This window comes from Diadema setosum, chromosome 10 (genome assembly GCF_964275005.1).
Source record: "Diadema setosum chromosome 10, eeDiaSeto1, whole genome shotgun sequence".
Taxonomy (NCBI): domain Eukaryota; kingdom Metazoa; phylum Echinodermata; class Echinoidea; order Diadematoida; family Diadematidae; genus Diadema; species Diadema setosum.
In genome coordinates this window covers 34773936-34788971 of record NC_092694.1, presented here as the reverse complement: position 1 = coordinate 34788971, position 15036 = coordinate 34773936, and the positions used below count along the sequence as shown (strand labels likewise).

General features: G+C 38.2%; 1 protein-coding gene across 1 annotated transcript; it reads right to left on the bottom strand.

Moving 5' to 3' along the window:
• Positions 1-8218: 8218 nt before the first annotated feature.
• Positions 8219-12782, bottom strand: LOC140233963 (monocarboxylate transporter 5-like). Its single transcript, XM_072314051.1, has 6 exons — positions 12641-12782; positions 11933-12229; positions 10433-10887; positions 9772-9997; positions 9155-9298; positions 8219-8397 (listed from the first exon to the last, which is right to left on the bottom strand). Exons 1-6 carry the CDS (start codon positions 12780-12782, stop codon positions 8219-8221), a joined length of 1443 nt encoding a protein of 480 aa, XP_072170152.1.
• Positions 12783-15036: the final 2254 nt, after the last annotated feature.

Below are 15036 nucleotides of genomic sequence, written 5' to 3'. Positions count from 1 at the left end.
TTTCATTTGAATATATTAAAAAGACAAAAAATTTGCCTCTTTTCAAAGATATTTACCGTAAAATATTCATGAAGATCAAGTTTCTTTGCATTTTTACGGCATTCATAACGTAAAATGGACTTTGAGAAATGTGTGGGAGAAATTACAGATTGATATCTCAAAAACTACATGTTGAAATTACTAATTTATTCAAGATGTTACAATTTGCTTTGAAACTCTTAAAATGTTGTATTTTGCGACTTCAGGTAGGAAATATACCCCTTTAATGTACATATCTGATTTAAATATTTCAATGAAATATCCTTCAAAGTATTTCATCTCAAGACCGCATGTCAAAAATTAAAAAATCCCAAGTGCCCAAAATGACTTATGGCGCACTTTGGTATCTCTCTGGCCCACTGTGCGGCGTGCCAACTTCGCATATTCTGCTCAACAAACAAAGCCGCCAAAACCGATCGATAAATCGCTAATCACTGCTAATCCCGCGGCACAATGAAAGCGTTTTTCGTGCTTTTGTTCCTCTCATTATACGTCTTGCATTCTATGTGGTGATTGACTATCAAGTGGTGTTCCCAACTAGATTTGCTCGTACATTCTAAGTTTCTGTCACGGTTTTATGTGCAAAAGTCATGCCTTTACAGTAATATAGCAACTGGTCATTCGAAAGAGAAATTGAAAATAGATTCGTCATACAATTTATATCGAAACAAAGTTTGGCATTCCTCTTAAACTTTGCTTACTATTATGCCCATCTTAACAGAAATTTGTAGAGGTTATAGAAATAGGAAAAACAGAATTCTTTCTCAAAGCACGACTACCTTCGTGTCTCGGAATAACGTGGCACACAGGGGGTTTCCACCATGGCACATAAAGAGTTAATGACGAGGAATTGGATGAATTAATCAATGGAACTGATTCGGCGAGCACGAAGCGGTCTCTGAAATTCGGATGGCAAAGATTTGAGGCCTTTGTGAAATTTACCAAGACTTCATTGACTGATATTTCCCGTGAAATTTGGATCAAGGAAGGAGGACGGCACATCGTACAGCAAACGTAGTATTCAGTCAATCAGGTATGCAGTACAGCGTCACTATCTAGACTAGACGAACAAGATTTTGACATTTGTGACAAAAGCACATTTCCGAAAAGCAATAGAGTGTACAAGGCAGTTCTTGTAAAGCTGAAATAGAGGAGTGTACAAGGCAGTTCTTGTAAAGCACAGTCCAAGAAGAGCGTAGAACTTCAAAGACATGATCTTTCTTATGCCAGTGTTACTACTGTTAGATCTACTACTGTTGCTGGTGAAGAACATAATCGTCATGATCATGGAACAGAGTCAGAGGAATTGTCAATTTCTATTCAGAGTTCTCAGACGCAGAGTCAGGTTCAGGAGTATCGGTATCGAAGTGTCTCCATTTTACAAAACTCACCTCAAGTTCGCACTTCTAGTGCACCTCACTTCCATTTCCAGAACTGCGAGGTGCACTTCCACCATAAGTAAGGCAATTGGAACTTGTACATGAGTTGATGTTTGTATTAGTCTTCATTTCACTGTTCATCTTCAATTTGGTTGACGTTCACTTCACTTCGACGTTCACTTCACTTCGACGTCTTCACTTCACTACTTCTTCATCTTGAATTTGGTTGACGTTTACTTCACTTCGACGTTTATAGGTAAGTAAATAACTCATAGACCCATTTTATAAAACTAATGATGCACAGGATTATTTCGTGGCGTAAGTGGATGTGCGCCTCGTGCATGTTGCACCATTGTCAATACTCTCGAGTGCGCCGCACCTTCACTAACGCACTCTTTCCTGTGCATCATTAGTATAAGCGTCTTTGGTGTGCACCAAAGATAATGTCTTTGGTGTGCACCAAAGATAATGTCTTTGGTGTGCACTGCTAGTGTAAACATTGTGATGTCAGTGACTTTACGCTTCTTTGCAAGGCCGTGCAATCGTACGAAATTATGCACGCACATGTGACTCGTTTCAGCGCTTCCAATTGGCTACATTCTTGAACCCATTTTATATAACATGATATAAAATAGCAGACATACTTATGACGCAGGCCGGCAGTGCATGACAAAAGTTATAGTGCACGCAAAATATAACGATTGCCAACGATAACCCACTATCGATTTGATATCGGTTTTTGCTCCCTCAGTTTAATCATCGAGTACTGAATCCCGCACCTTATCGACGCGATTGCGCCACAATCGCGATATGCTTTGCTCGATATTATCGTTATTCTCAATTCTCGCTGGCTATGCCAGCAACTTATCTGTGTGGGACTAGACTTTCAGCGGTAGATTTAAACATGGAAGCTGAAATGAACAGGTTTGCTACTGTTACAGAGACTGATCTATATAAACAGTATCTTAGACAATAAGGACACGCAGGATGCCATCAAATACGCCCTACGAATTTTGGACTCCTACTGTTCTGAAAAAGGAATCAATCCGACGGATATTGAGCAAGTCAACTCAAGATTAGCTCTGTCGCTCGTAAGTGATGTAGATCTAGTATAACGTTTAAGGCCAGGGCCCCTAGACCTAACCTATCGTAGGGCCTAGAAAACGTTAGATGTCACGTAGACCCTAGACTCTATAATTGAATTTGGATCTTCATGATTTTGTCTACACAGGTTCAAAGAAACTGGTATTATTGCTTGTCTAGACACGTGTAGAGCCTAGTAGTAGAAATGATCTAGGCTTTCGTATTTTTTCAATTTATCTTGCCTGGGTATGTATGCTATTTTATATAACACATAGTGCATGACATCTTATTGCACTATAACAAGTACCAAGCACCTCAAAATTCTGAATTTGCCCTCAGGCAATTATATTCAATTTGGCCTGCGGCCTCATTGAATATAACTGGCCTTCGGGGCAAATTCAGAATTTGTCGGTGCTTATATTGTTATAGTGCATTCAGCCTCATGCACTAACTGATATTTAACTTAAAGGTGCATGGTCCCGGTGTTGTAGTCAAAAGCGTACGCGGGCGCAAGGCGCAAGTTTCCGATAGAGACCTACGCTATCAACTCCAATAGCGCTTACGCTTTGGCCCACTTCCCCGAGTCCGAAGAAGTCCGATTTACTGTAGTCAGTGGTCGGATCACAGTTCGGCTCATGATTCGGCTGAGGGAGATGACAGCCTTAGCAAACTTCTTTTGTGATGTCATAATAACAAGCGCATATGCACGCACCCTGGCATCACTACAGACTGCGCGATGCGCAGAGAAGACAACAATACCTACGCACTTCACTCTTGATGACAGCTCAACTTCAGTAATCTTCATATCAATGCTAACGGCAAAGAGATTTTTCTCCTCTCACTGGGGAAAATCTCTTTGGCTAACGGTGATCAGCAGTATCATCAACAGCACCCTCTACACTACCGGGACTATGCACCTTTAAAAATTGAAAGTTTTATGGGTGTTCGCAGTGTTGCACTTTCGTGGTTTAGGGATTATTCATCATGTAGACAGCAATTTGTTGTACATAATATTGACATGTCTTCCAATTTCTTACAGATCAAATGTGGTATGCCCCAGGGCTCAATATTAGGTCCCTTCTCTTTTTGTTATATATCAATGACATTGCTGATTCGTCGTGTATGTTATGAGGTATATTAAATACCGATGATACCAATATTTTTTATTCCCATGATAATAGATACTCTAGTGTCCATAGTTAGCAGAGTTATCACATGTACCAAACTGGTTTAAAAATAATAAATTATCACTTAGTATTGATAAAAACAAATTTTATTTATTTTAAGCTGTGTGGTTGTGTGGAAGGATGTCGTGTTAATCTGTCTCATTTTCTGACCTTTGGACTGTGCTGGAGGATTTACCTCTGCAGAAAGGATTCTGCATGTTTAAGCTGTTAGTTGAACACATGGAGATCCAAAACTTATATTCTATACTGATATCTGATAGTTTTGTATGCCGTTCTCACACTGTTGTGGCAAAGTTTATCATGTAGTCCCATATGATCATTTTGGAGAGGGGTGGATTTCTTCGTTCTTGCCAACCCCCAGACTTTTGCATATTGCAGTGCGCACGTACAGGACGGCGACCAGCGTCTATCCCTCATAGGACACCTGACTCATTTGATATTCTGCAATCCTGTGTTCTCACCTTTGGTTTGAACAATGACTCGTCAAACAGCAGCATTGGTGAAGGAAATTCTTGAGGACAAAACATTTCTAACAGCCATCAAAAATGCTGTTGCAGAGGCCATTGAAGTCAAAGTGAATGAACTTCTCCAGCGCATTTAACAACGGAAGGGCAAAGTCTTTGACCTGCAGTGCAAACTTGAAAAGTGTAAAAAAAAAAAAAAAAAAAAAAAAAAAAAAAAAAAAAAAAAAAAAAAAAACCTTGATCAACTAAAGAAGAAGAGAGAAGGTGCAATAAACGAGATCAGTGAGCTGAAAACAAAAATGAATGCCCAGGAGCAATAGGCCTACTCCCGAAGGAATTGTGTTCGTTTCTTTGGAGTTCCAGAGGCAGACAAAGAGAACACCAACGAGACAATGCCACATCACCAAGCAGATGCTTGGTGTGGATCTCCCGTCCAGCGCCATTGATCGCAGTCATCGGCTGCGACGAAGGAATCCTCACAAAGAAGGAATGAGCGGCAAGACACGACCCGTCATCGTCAAGCTAACTCCGTACATGCATCGCCAGACGATGTTGATGAACAGAAAGAAATTGAAGGAATAAAAAACCGAGATCTCGATCCATGAATACTTGACAGATGCAAATCGAGCATTGTTGTGGGATGCCTTTTCCAGGATAGGCAAGCAAAATATCAAAATCGCCCATGCATGGAGTGTGGATGGCAGAATCTGTGTGTCGATCAACACATCAAGTGGTGGTACTCTGAAGATGATGCACTCTAGAAGAAGCTTGGGCTGCGTTTATCAACTTTCCCCTGTTTAAACGGCTTTCGATAGCCCTTTCGATAGCCCTTTCGAAAGCCCTTTTCATAGCCCTTTCGAGAGCCCTTTCCAAAGCCCTGACTGCCTGTACTATTAATGTGCCGCTTGTTTTCTAAGAAGGGACGGCGAAAAGCAATTACCATCATAAAGACATATCTTCCTTTGAGAGTGACGAGTCATGATACAATGCCACATGAATCAATTGTCTTCCTATCTGTGAGGCTGCTCCAGTTTAGCACATACTTCAAATATTTCTGAGTGGCGGCATGAGACTTTGGCTGCGTTTATCAACTTTCCCCTGTTTAAACGGCTTTCGATAGCCCTTTCCAAAGCCCTTTAGAAACGGCTTTAAAAATGGTTGCGTTTATCAACTCTCTTCGCGAACACGATTTTTTTTTAACTGGCCTGTCACTGCACAGCTGCATTGCGCAATTCGACCCGAGGAGAAGAGGTCATAAGGCGTGCTGAAGTACAAGACTACAAAGCCGTTTCAAAACAGCTTTGCGTTTATCAACTTCCAAAAGGCTTTTACAAACAGGTTTCTGAAAACCTGCTTAGGAAACCTGTTTGGATAGCCACAAATTTGGGGCTTTCGAAAAGGCTTTCCTAAAGGGCTTTCAAAACAGCTTTGCGTTTATCAACTCTTAAAAATTCCTTGAAAGCTGTTTGGATAACCTATTTCTACCGAGAAAAGAGAGTTGATAAACGCACCCTTTCGTAAAGGCTTTCCTAAAGGGCTTTCAAAACAGTTTTGCGTTTATCAACTCGCACAAATTCCTTGAGAGCTGTTTGGATAACCTGTTTCTGCCGAGAAAAGGAGTTGATAAACGCACCCTTGGATAGTTTGTAAAATCTTGTCAAAACGTGAAAAGAGTGCACATGAACAATTACACAGTGTATTTGAAATGTATGACATGAAAAAAGGCCGCTTTTGGCTCTTTGGCAATAGATCTCCAGGTGTAATCTAATGAGTATTCTTTTTTGTTAGGGAAGCTTTTGCATACTCCAATATTCTTTCTTCTTCATAGGTCTACAACTAATTGCATTTTTTTTTTGTTTCAGTTGATATTTGATATGCTTGTATGCTGTTTCATTTAATGTATTTTTGTGAATGTAATGATAACCCTGTGTATGTGTATGTTTCCTTTGTCCAAATTGTGTACTACATGTCGTAGGCGAACTGTATTAAATACCTCCAACTCAGATTGTGACACGGTAAGGTGTATATTGAATGGTCATGAAGACGAAAGCATTTCCAGTGAATGTATGGCTCTTGATAATGTGAATTATATTCTTCCGAATGATTTTAATGACTTTATGATAACATTTGTTCAGAAAACAACAATGTTTTGTCAATAGTACATTTCATTGTAGAAGTGTGAAGAAAAACTTCGATAACCTTTGTAGCATCATTGCCAGTATTTCTTGCCAATTTTCATGTATAGCATTGTCAGAAACCTGGTTAACAGATGTCGACTCTATTCATATTTCTAATTATAAATTTTTAGGAAGTGGGAGAAATGATAAACATGGGGGTGGTGTTGGTTGTTTGATATTAAAGACAAAAGACAAAATTTACGGAGTAAACGACGCAAAGATTTAGAAGTTTTAGATTCAAGCATAGAAACTATTTTCATAGAAGTATCTTTTAAAGCAGGTATGTTTATTATTGTTTATAGGCAACCTGGGAAAAGTGTGAATAACTTTTTATCTGCATTGGAAAAAAACCGCTAAATGCAATAAGTTGTGAAAATAAACAGTGGGATATTGTAAGTGATTTTAACATAGATCTTTTGGCCGTCACTCAGCATGCAAATAGTTTTACTGATCTTTTAACATCTTTTTCTTGTATACCAAATAATATAAACGTTTTGAAGATCGTAATAGTATCAATATATTTAATAGCTCATGACAATCTGTAGAATGGAATGATATAAATGAAAGTAAAATGATGTTGACGGAATATGTTCTTCTTTCATGAATAAACTGACCATTGTTTATGATGAATTTTTCCCTCAGAAAGAAGTATTGTATAAAAACAGATGTAAATCCAAGGTTTACAAAAGAATTGGAAAGAACGTGTATAACGAAATATATTATTATATTGTATGTTAATACATGAAGAACCCCACATATCATAGGAAATTGGTTTATACGTAATATAGAAACAAAAAGAAACATTATCATAAAAGCCGCTTTAATAAGATAGGTAAGGATATGAAAGGGACATGGCGTAAGATAAATGATATTTTGAATAAAATTACGGACAAAGTGCAATATTTACATCTTCATCACAATGATAAGGACATATCTGATCCTCAAGATATTGTTAATTTGTTTAATACTTCAGGTTTATAGGGTCCGATATAGTAGATACGATACAGAATACATCCAGAACATTTAATGATTACTTGTGTTTTAGAAAGTCTTCTTAATTTTTCATAAAAACCCTTAAAACCCAAAACAAAAAAATATTTGATGTTGTTTTGAAATTTCAAAACAAGAAGAGTCCAGGCTGTAATGAAATTGATTCTTATGTGTTAAAGCAATCTATTCAAAATCTCGCCAAACCACTGTGCAGTATCTTTAATTTATCTCTTGAACAAGGTGTATTTACTACGTCATTAAAAGTTGCAAAAGGTGATACTTCTATTTAATCATATTACAGACCAATTTCTATTTTATCTGTTTTCCAAGCTATTCGAAAAACTTGCTCAAAAGCGTCTTTTTTATTTATGTCATACTAGGATTTTATATCCCAAACAATTTGGATTTAAACAATTTTGGATCGTAAGCAATATGTATATGTAAATGGTTATTGTTCTCCAATTCAGAACATGAAATGTTGGTTTACCACAAGGCTCTGTTCTAGGTCATTTACTTTTTATATTGTACATAAATGATCTGCAATATTCACTCATATCGCCTGCAATACTACACTCAATTTTATATGCAGATGATAACAATTTATTCATCTCTGCCATTGATATCAACAGTACCTGTGCAATACTGAATAATGAAATCGCCAAAGTTCAAGATTGGTTCTTAGCAAACAAATCGAAGTTGAATATTGACAAGACATCATGTATGATATTTAAAACAAGAAATAAAGTAATACATGTTAACGATATTAATATCTGTATTGCAGGTATCAGAATTCCAATTGTACATACAGCAAAATTTTTAGGAGTTACGCTTGACGTAAACTTGACATAGAAAAAAAAAACCAGACTCTGGAACTCAATTAACTGTTTACTTTTATCTTTTTAGCGTTCTACCGATGTTTCCTGATCTCGACTAGGCTGCGTATCCGCGAGAACCCTCGTAAAGATTAAAACGTGGGGCCAAAGCCGTAAGCTCACGTAGATTCCACACGAGATGAAGTAAAGTCCCGCACTCATTAAGAACGCAGCGCTGTACGAGGATGTCAGGTCAACGCTAAGGCCTGTTACGGGCACAAATAATTCAAACAATTCACTTTAGGATTTCATTTTTAGCTCTTTGTTTTTGGCAAAACCTGGGAACATATCACACATGACTTTTATGGTTTTAATATCTAGTGCTTCAAAAGTAATGGACAGAAAACGAGTCAGACACATACCATGGCGTTTAATCTCAAAATAATGATAGCAACGGACAAGTGGTTGTTATACCTCACTTACCCGACATTTCTTGTTTGATTCGTCTGAAAAGTGTCCGACATTGCACTAAATATAATTGTAATCAAAATGAAACTGCTCAAAACGGAACTGCACCAATATATTACTTAAGAGATTGGTCAAAAAGTGGTGTCTAGTCCTTCAGGCAGTCTGTAGAAATTCACACCCGGGGCATTTTCGCGAACATGAAGTAAGATCACCAAAAAATGAAGATCACGAATAGATGATGATGATTGGATGCATGGTAGTTTTTTATTATGATCGCCTGCGTACCAAAGTCCAAGCGAGATGTTATTTTTAATACAAAACTGTCATAGTTTTCTATTTTACGGTTTTCAACTTTACTGTTCGAGCTCTTGTTCACTTATTAATCATGATTAATTAGTTTCGAAGTCTAAGCTTTAAAGAGAGACATATGTTTGTGGAGCAACTAAGTCGATTGTTATCTGCAAATTGTAATTGTCTTTGATGCACGAATCCTGAAAATATACGATACCATTCAAAATTGTATATAGATACACATCGGAGCAAGCGTTCGCTCACCTGCACAAATTGATGACAGAAGATTGCCGATTCCATTCCCCAGGAACATGACACTAATAATGATCGAACTGTTCACGCCCTTAAAGACCTCCATGGTAGCAGGCAGATTGATGGAATATATTATGCCCCGACTTATCCCGGCAACTGCACGTAGATCAAACAGGCAACAAACAAGACAATTGACAGTGATTCTAACCTAACAGAAAGAACCGTCGTTTATCAATATTGTACGTTTCTCATATAATAAAGGGGCAGAGTAATTCTTAAATCGGTTGAATCAGATAAAACATATCTTATACAACTCGCTCTTGGATGTTTATACGAAGAGAGTTCATAGTATCATTCGATCTAATATTGGAAAAGTCATATGAAACAGTTTGAGCGTATTACATGAAGTCGTTTTCGTTTTCAACATTAAAAAAGTTCAGTGGATACTACATTTTTACGACGCGTAGCAATATAAATCAAGCAAAGACCGTTACGCTCTTTGTAGACAGTGATCACCGTAAATTACATAAAAGATGATACATCATCAAGTGAAACAGAGGTTGATTATTGCTGTTTTAACCAGACATGGGTTTAGGGACGCGGCGTAGAGCCAACAGAGGAAGACTCACTGGCAATGTAGATGATAGTCGTTACCAAGATGGGAAGCAGCCCCACCATCAGGCAAACAATAGTTCCCGAGAAGTGGACGACTGCTAGGACGGTGAGATTTGAGACAGGAATACTTGATCCAACGACAAGTGTGAGTAGCCGTCCCAGTAGTTCAGCCAGACCAAGAGTCATAATCAGCACTGTTGACAATCTTGAACTTATCCCTATATTTTCCAAGTAATCACCCTGAGAAACGAAGGCAGGAAGAGGGCAGAGAGGGTGTGTTGGTATGGAGAGATGGAAGAAACAGAGGAAAGAAAAGAGGAAGAGCGATAGAGAGAGAACCAAGAAGAAGTGTGATATCGGTTATGCCTAGATTTGATGTATAAGCTTTCACTATGTAGATTTTCGTACTCCAAGAGAGTCAATTTCCCAGTCAAGAATTTGTGCCGTAGCAGTAATATGCTCAGCTGTATTCCAAATACCCTCTTCATCTAGCAAAAAAAGAAAAGAAAAGAAAAAATATCTGATAAAATAAAATCGAAATAGAGAATGAAAAAAAAGGGGATTTTATGCAAGCCCAACAGCAATATTCTAAACCAGTGTGTACGTCGACCCACAAGAGTCTACAACTGCCTGTGATTATCCGAACTTGGTAACAGCGAGAATCTTTCCTCTTACCAGAATGATGACGTTCAAAGTGGAAGCGATACCAATAGCCATTGTTGCTAGGCCCGACATCCAGATACCGGGAACTCTCAATAATCCTGCAATACTGCTTTTCCTCTCAGTTTCTGTTGAGTGTATCCCTGAATTCTTCTCCTTCATCAGTTGTGCTGACTTATCGGACTCATCGCCATTGGTCGGGGAGTTCGCTCCGGTGATGACGGAAGATTCCACACTTCTTTCTTCCAACTCCTGTACCGCACTATTCACGTTTGCTGTCCGATAAGAACAGTCGTCAATTCCGTTTGCACTTTCGATCTTGACCTCTTCCAGAAGCACGCTAGGATACTTGTAGACGAAGCAGAGAGGGAAACAGATCACAAATAGGATGGCTGCAAATATGGAGTATGTCATCCGCCATCCGATAGCATCAACTGTGGAATCGACGATCGTGGCCACCACGAGCAAACCTGAGAAAATCAAAGGTATATCGATGATGATTAACAGAATTTTTTATTCTTGTAGCCAGAATAGGTAGAGTGAATTTCCAGGAAAAAAAAAGAGGACTTGTTTTAAATCACTCTGAAGGTGACTCCCAACGTCGAGACGGTTAGATAAATGCATTAAGAACGTGGGTAAACGTAGAGGGTAATCTTTTGACCATGGACACCAACCGAAATGCTTGTATTCCCAGGAAAATATAAAGCAACAATGACGAAATTCTGTAAAGTTGATATTCACATAAAGATAGTTATCATCAATCAATCATCTACAACAAACTTAATCTCCAATATTTCAGTGTTTCCATGTGTAAAAACAGATTATTTTTTTTTTTGGCACTGCTTATGTTACCGTGTAAATATTCGCACGATTGACAACTTTTTCCCCTCAATTGTTACTTTTGTGCCTTGGAAGAGAGAACTGAATGTGTTCACTCATGCGTAATGTGTCCCTTTTTATACACCTACCAGGTTTAGAGGCAATTAAATTATCTTTAACATGGCATATGAAACATTAAGAGTTTGACAAATGTTCTATGAGAAATATGAACTTGAAAAAGAGTTTACTTTCTATTCTTTTATAGTAATAATGATAATATTAATATTTATTTACCGCTTAATACAGTATGTTCCGAAGAACTTTACAATTATCGAAACAAACAAACATATAAATCAGCTTAGAATACAAATAATCTACTACAAATGTATACATAACACCAGTTCTGTTCTAAAAATAAATGGGTTTTAAGTTTCTTTTTGAAGATGTCAACGGAGGCAGAGGACTGAATATGCGTAGGGGGGTTGTTCCAAAGCAGGGGTGCACAAACGTAGAAAGCGCGGTCACCATAACGGTTGTGGGTGCGAGGGCTTTTATTTTTAATATTATTTTTTTTTTTTTGCTAAGTGTAGATTATACACTAAATACAACACAGCCAAAAGGGGCATGTGATATAACGTCCGGAGACATCAAATTTCCAATGAAAACAACAACAAACAATGTAACTTTTGCACCTACCCGCTGCCCCGCTGAGATTAGCAAAGGCAAATGGCCTGGTACCAGATTTCCCCGGAAAATGTTTTGCGATGAGGTCGAGGGAACAAAAACTTATCATATTTGCTCCTGCCCCAAAGACTAATCCGAATGTGATGTACATTGCCCACAGATTTGGTAGGAAACAGGTCGCGAGCAAGCCAACTGCACATAAACATACGCCAGCTGCGGTTACAGGTCTGGGTCCCCATTGAGAATACAAGGCGGCGGAAATGGGCGCGAACAAAGTTGCTACTCCCCAAGCCAAAGATCCCATCCATCCTAAGAGTAAAGGAAAAAAAAAACACAACATATTCACGACGTCAGGTGGCACTGTAATCATACCAGTGATAACAAATTAAAATTTGTATATTCTTTTTTCTTTCTTGAGCCCAAATAGTTTGTAAATGTGTGAGCGTGGACACTGCAATATACATAAATATATTACAAGCCATTACTTTCTAATTATAACTTCAACAACCCGAAAATCCGGCGATCTTTAATGTAAATGTTTTTCAATCTTTATGGTGACCGGAAGACGTCTTTTGCGACTCATCAAAGTATATAAAGATTTACTATTAAAGCTAACCCCTTACCTCAAAACTGATCGGGTGGAAGTCTTCAACAAGGCAGTTAACAAATTTGAATGAATTAAACTGAAAATACATGTATAATGTACACGGCCTTTCTCACCTGTTGCAGTAGCCGACGCTTCAAACTCTTCTTCAAGGAGAACGAATAGGACGACGAAGCTTGAAATGATTCCGAAGACGATCGTCTGTTGGATGAAGGAGCCAAAGGCAACCAACCAACCGATGCGATTGAAATGAAACATGACTCTCCTCTTCGCAGGTCTATCGATATGATGATTATAAACAGATTGTGCCAATCTCTGTTAAGGGAGTAGGAATGAGGAAAATGTTACAATAGTACAGTCATGATCTATCTAACTTCGACTTTAATGAATAAGAACCCCATCCCGACATGTTTGCCTTTAAAACAAACACAGAAAAAAGGAAAAAAGAGGAAAATATGAAAAAAAAAACGGAAGAAAATAATTGACTTCAGAGTTTTAGTTATTAGGAAATATGCATCTTGAAACCAAACGTATAGTGTAACTAAAAATGTTTGCAATGCGACTGGTTTGCCTCTGCCATAATGCATGATTATCCTAATAGGTCTATAGTACGTCTTGACAATGTGTGATAACAGTTTAACATAATTAGTAAAATAATGAAATGACAGGTTTGTCACAAATGTGAATAGTGGGGAGGGGGGCGCACGGGATTTTTGGTTCAAATTTTTCCAAAAACACCCAAATTTGGCACACATGTAGCCCAGATCATACTATTTCGATTTTTGATGGGCGCCAAGAAGGGCGCCCTTTGGGGCGGCCATATTGGCAAAATCCAATATTGCCGCCATATAGGTTTAAAGGTCACTTGCATTTGAAAACATAAAAGGGTTACAATCATTTAAAAAGTCGGGTTAACAGGTTTTTGGGGTCAAGGAATTCGAATCTGAAGTTGTTTTTATGGTCTGAAGTCAATTTTTCCTTATAAGGTCACCTTAAGGTCATTTAGGGGTCGAGCCACTGTGTTCATAACAGTTTATTGAAAAAATGGCTTGCCCATGGTCAATATTCCAGGAATGCCAGCCTTAGTAATAGAATTGAAGTTGTCGACGGCTGAAAAGAGGCGTATTTCTTGTGAAGGGCGCCCTCCGGGGCGGCATATTTGCAAAATCCAATAGGGCTGCCACCTACGTTTAAAGGCCAGTCCATAACAAAAAACCTTTAAAGTGTTACAATAATTTGAAAAGTCAGCTTTTGAGGTTTTATGGGTCAGGGAATTCGATTCTGAAGTTGTTTTTATGGTCTGATGTCAAGTTTTCCTTAAAAAGTCTCCCTAAAGGTCATTTGGGGTCAAACCATTGTGGGGGCGCTGTAGCACAGTGGATAAGACTCCGGACTCCCGATCGGAGGACCCGAGTTCGATTCCCGCCCAGTGCTTACGTCCTTGGACAAGATGTTTTTACCCACTATGTCCCTCTCGACCCAGGTGTATGAATGGGTACCTGGCAATGCTAGGGTAATAATGATAGCAGGGCCCTCTGATAGAGCAGAGGCAACACTGAAGAGGCTACCCTGGGTAAATAAGACATTATTATTATTATTATTATTATTATTATTATTATTATTATTATTATTATCATTATTATTATTCACAATAGGTGATTTAGAAACTGGCTTGCCTGTAGTCAATATAGGAGGAATGCGAGCCCTGCTAATAGAATTGCAGTTGTTGAGGGCTGTGGGAGAGGGAGAGGTGGGCTTTCTCACGAGTAACATCAATATGTCTGCTTTCGTGTTAAGATTTCAAACACTAGGTATACACTCATGAATTATAATAAGAACCCCTTTCTGAGAGTAATTAGGTTTAAGGGATCTTACTCAGATCCTTATTTCACAATCAAATTTGAAGACTTGGTAACCCTTCAATTTCATTTTTAATGATTACTTACGGTAATTTTTTTCTGCATCATTTCAATTATGGCCTGTTATAATATGGCTACACAAGCTTTTAAGTGAGGTTCTGTCCAAAGCTATGGAATATCATAGTTCATGTCACAATCATTCCATTGATTATTTTCACATTAGAGGCGCTAAGAGTTAATGTCCTCACCGACTGGTCATATTTGCGGAATTCAATATATTTGCATTTGCTTTAATGACAGCCAAAAGAGCTAGCTAGAATTATGGGTAATGCCCTTTAAAAGAGTTTTCAAGATTTGATTATTGGATTATTATTTTCATCTTCATCTGCAAGGAATGCAATAAAAACATACATATATGAGAGATAGAATCCTTTTGCGACCTAATATATTAATCGTTTAGCAATAAGGGGGAGGAGGGGGGGGGGGAACTACTCTCCATATTACCAGCGTCCTTGACGTTGCCACTAAAAAGAGAAGTGTTTCTATTTCTCTGTTGCAGTTCAGGGATCCTCAATCACAATAGATATTCATAATTCAGATTTAAATTCAATGGAATAATAATTATGAAGATCACTCCTAATCTGGATGAAAAA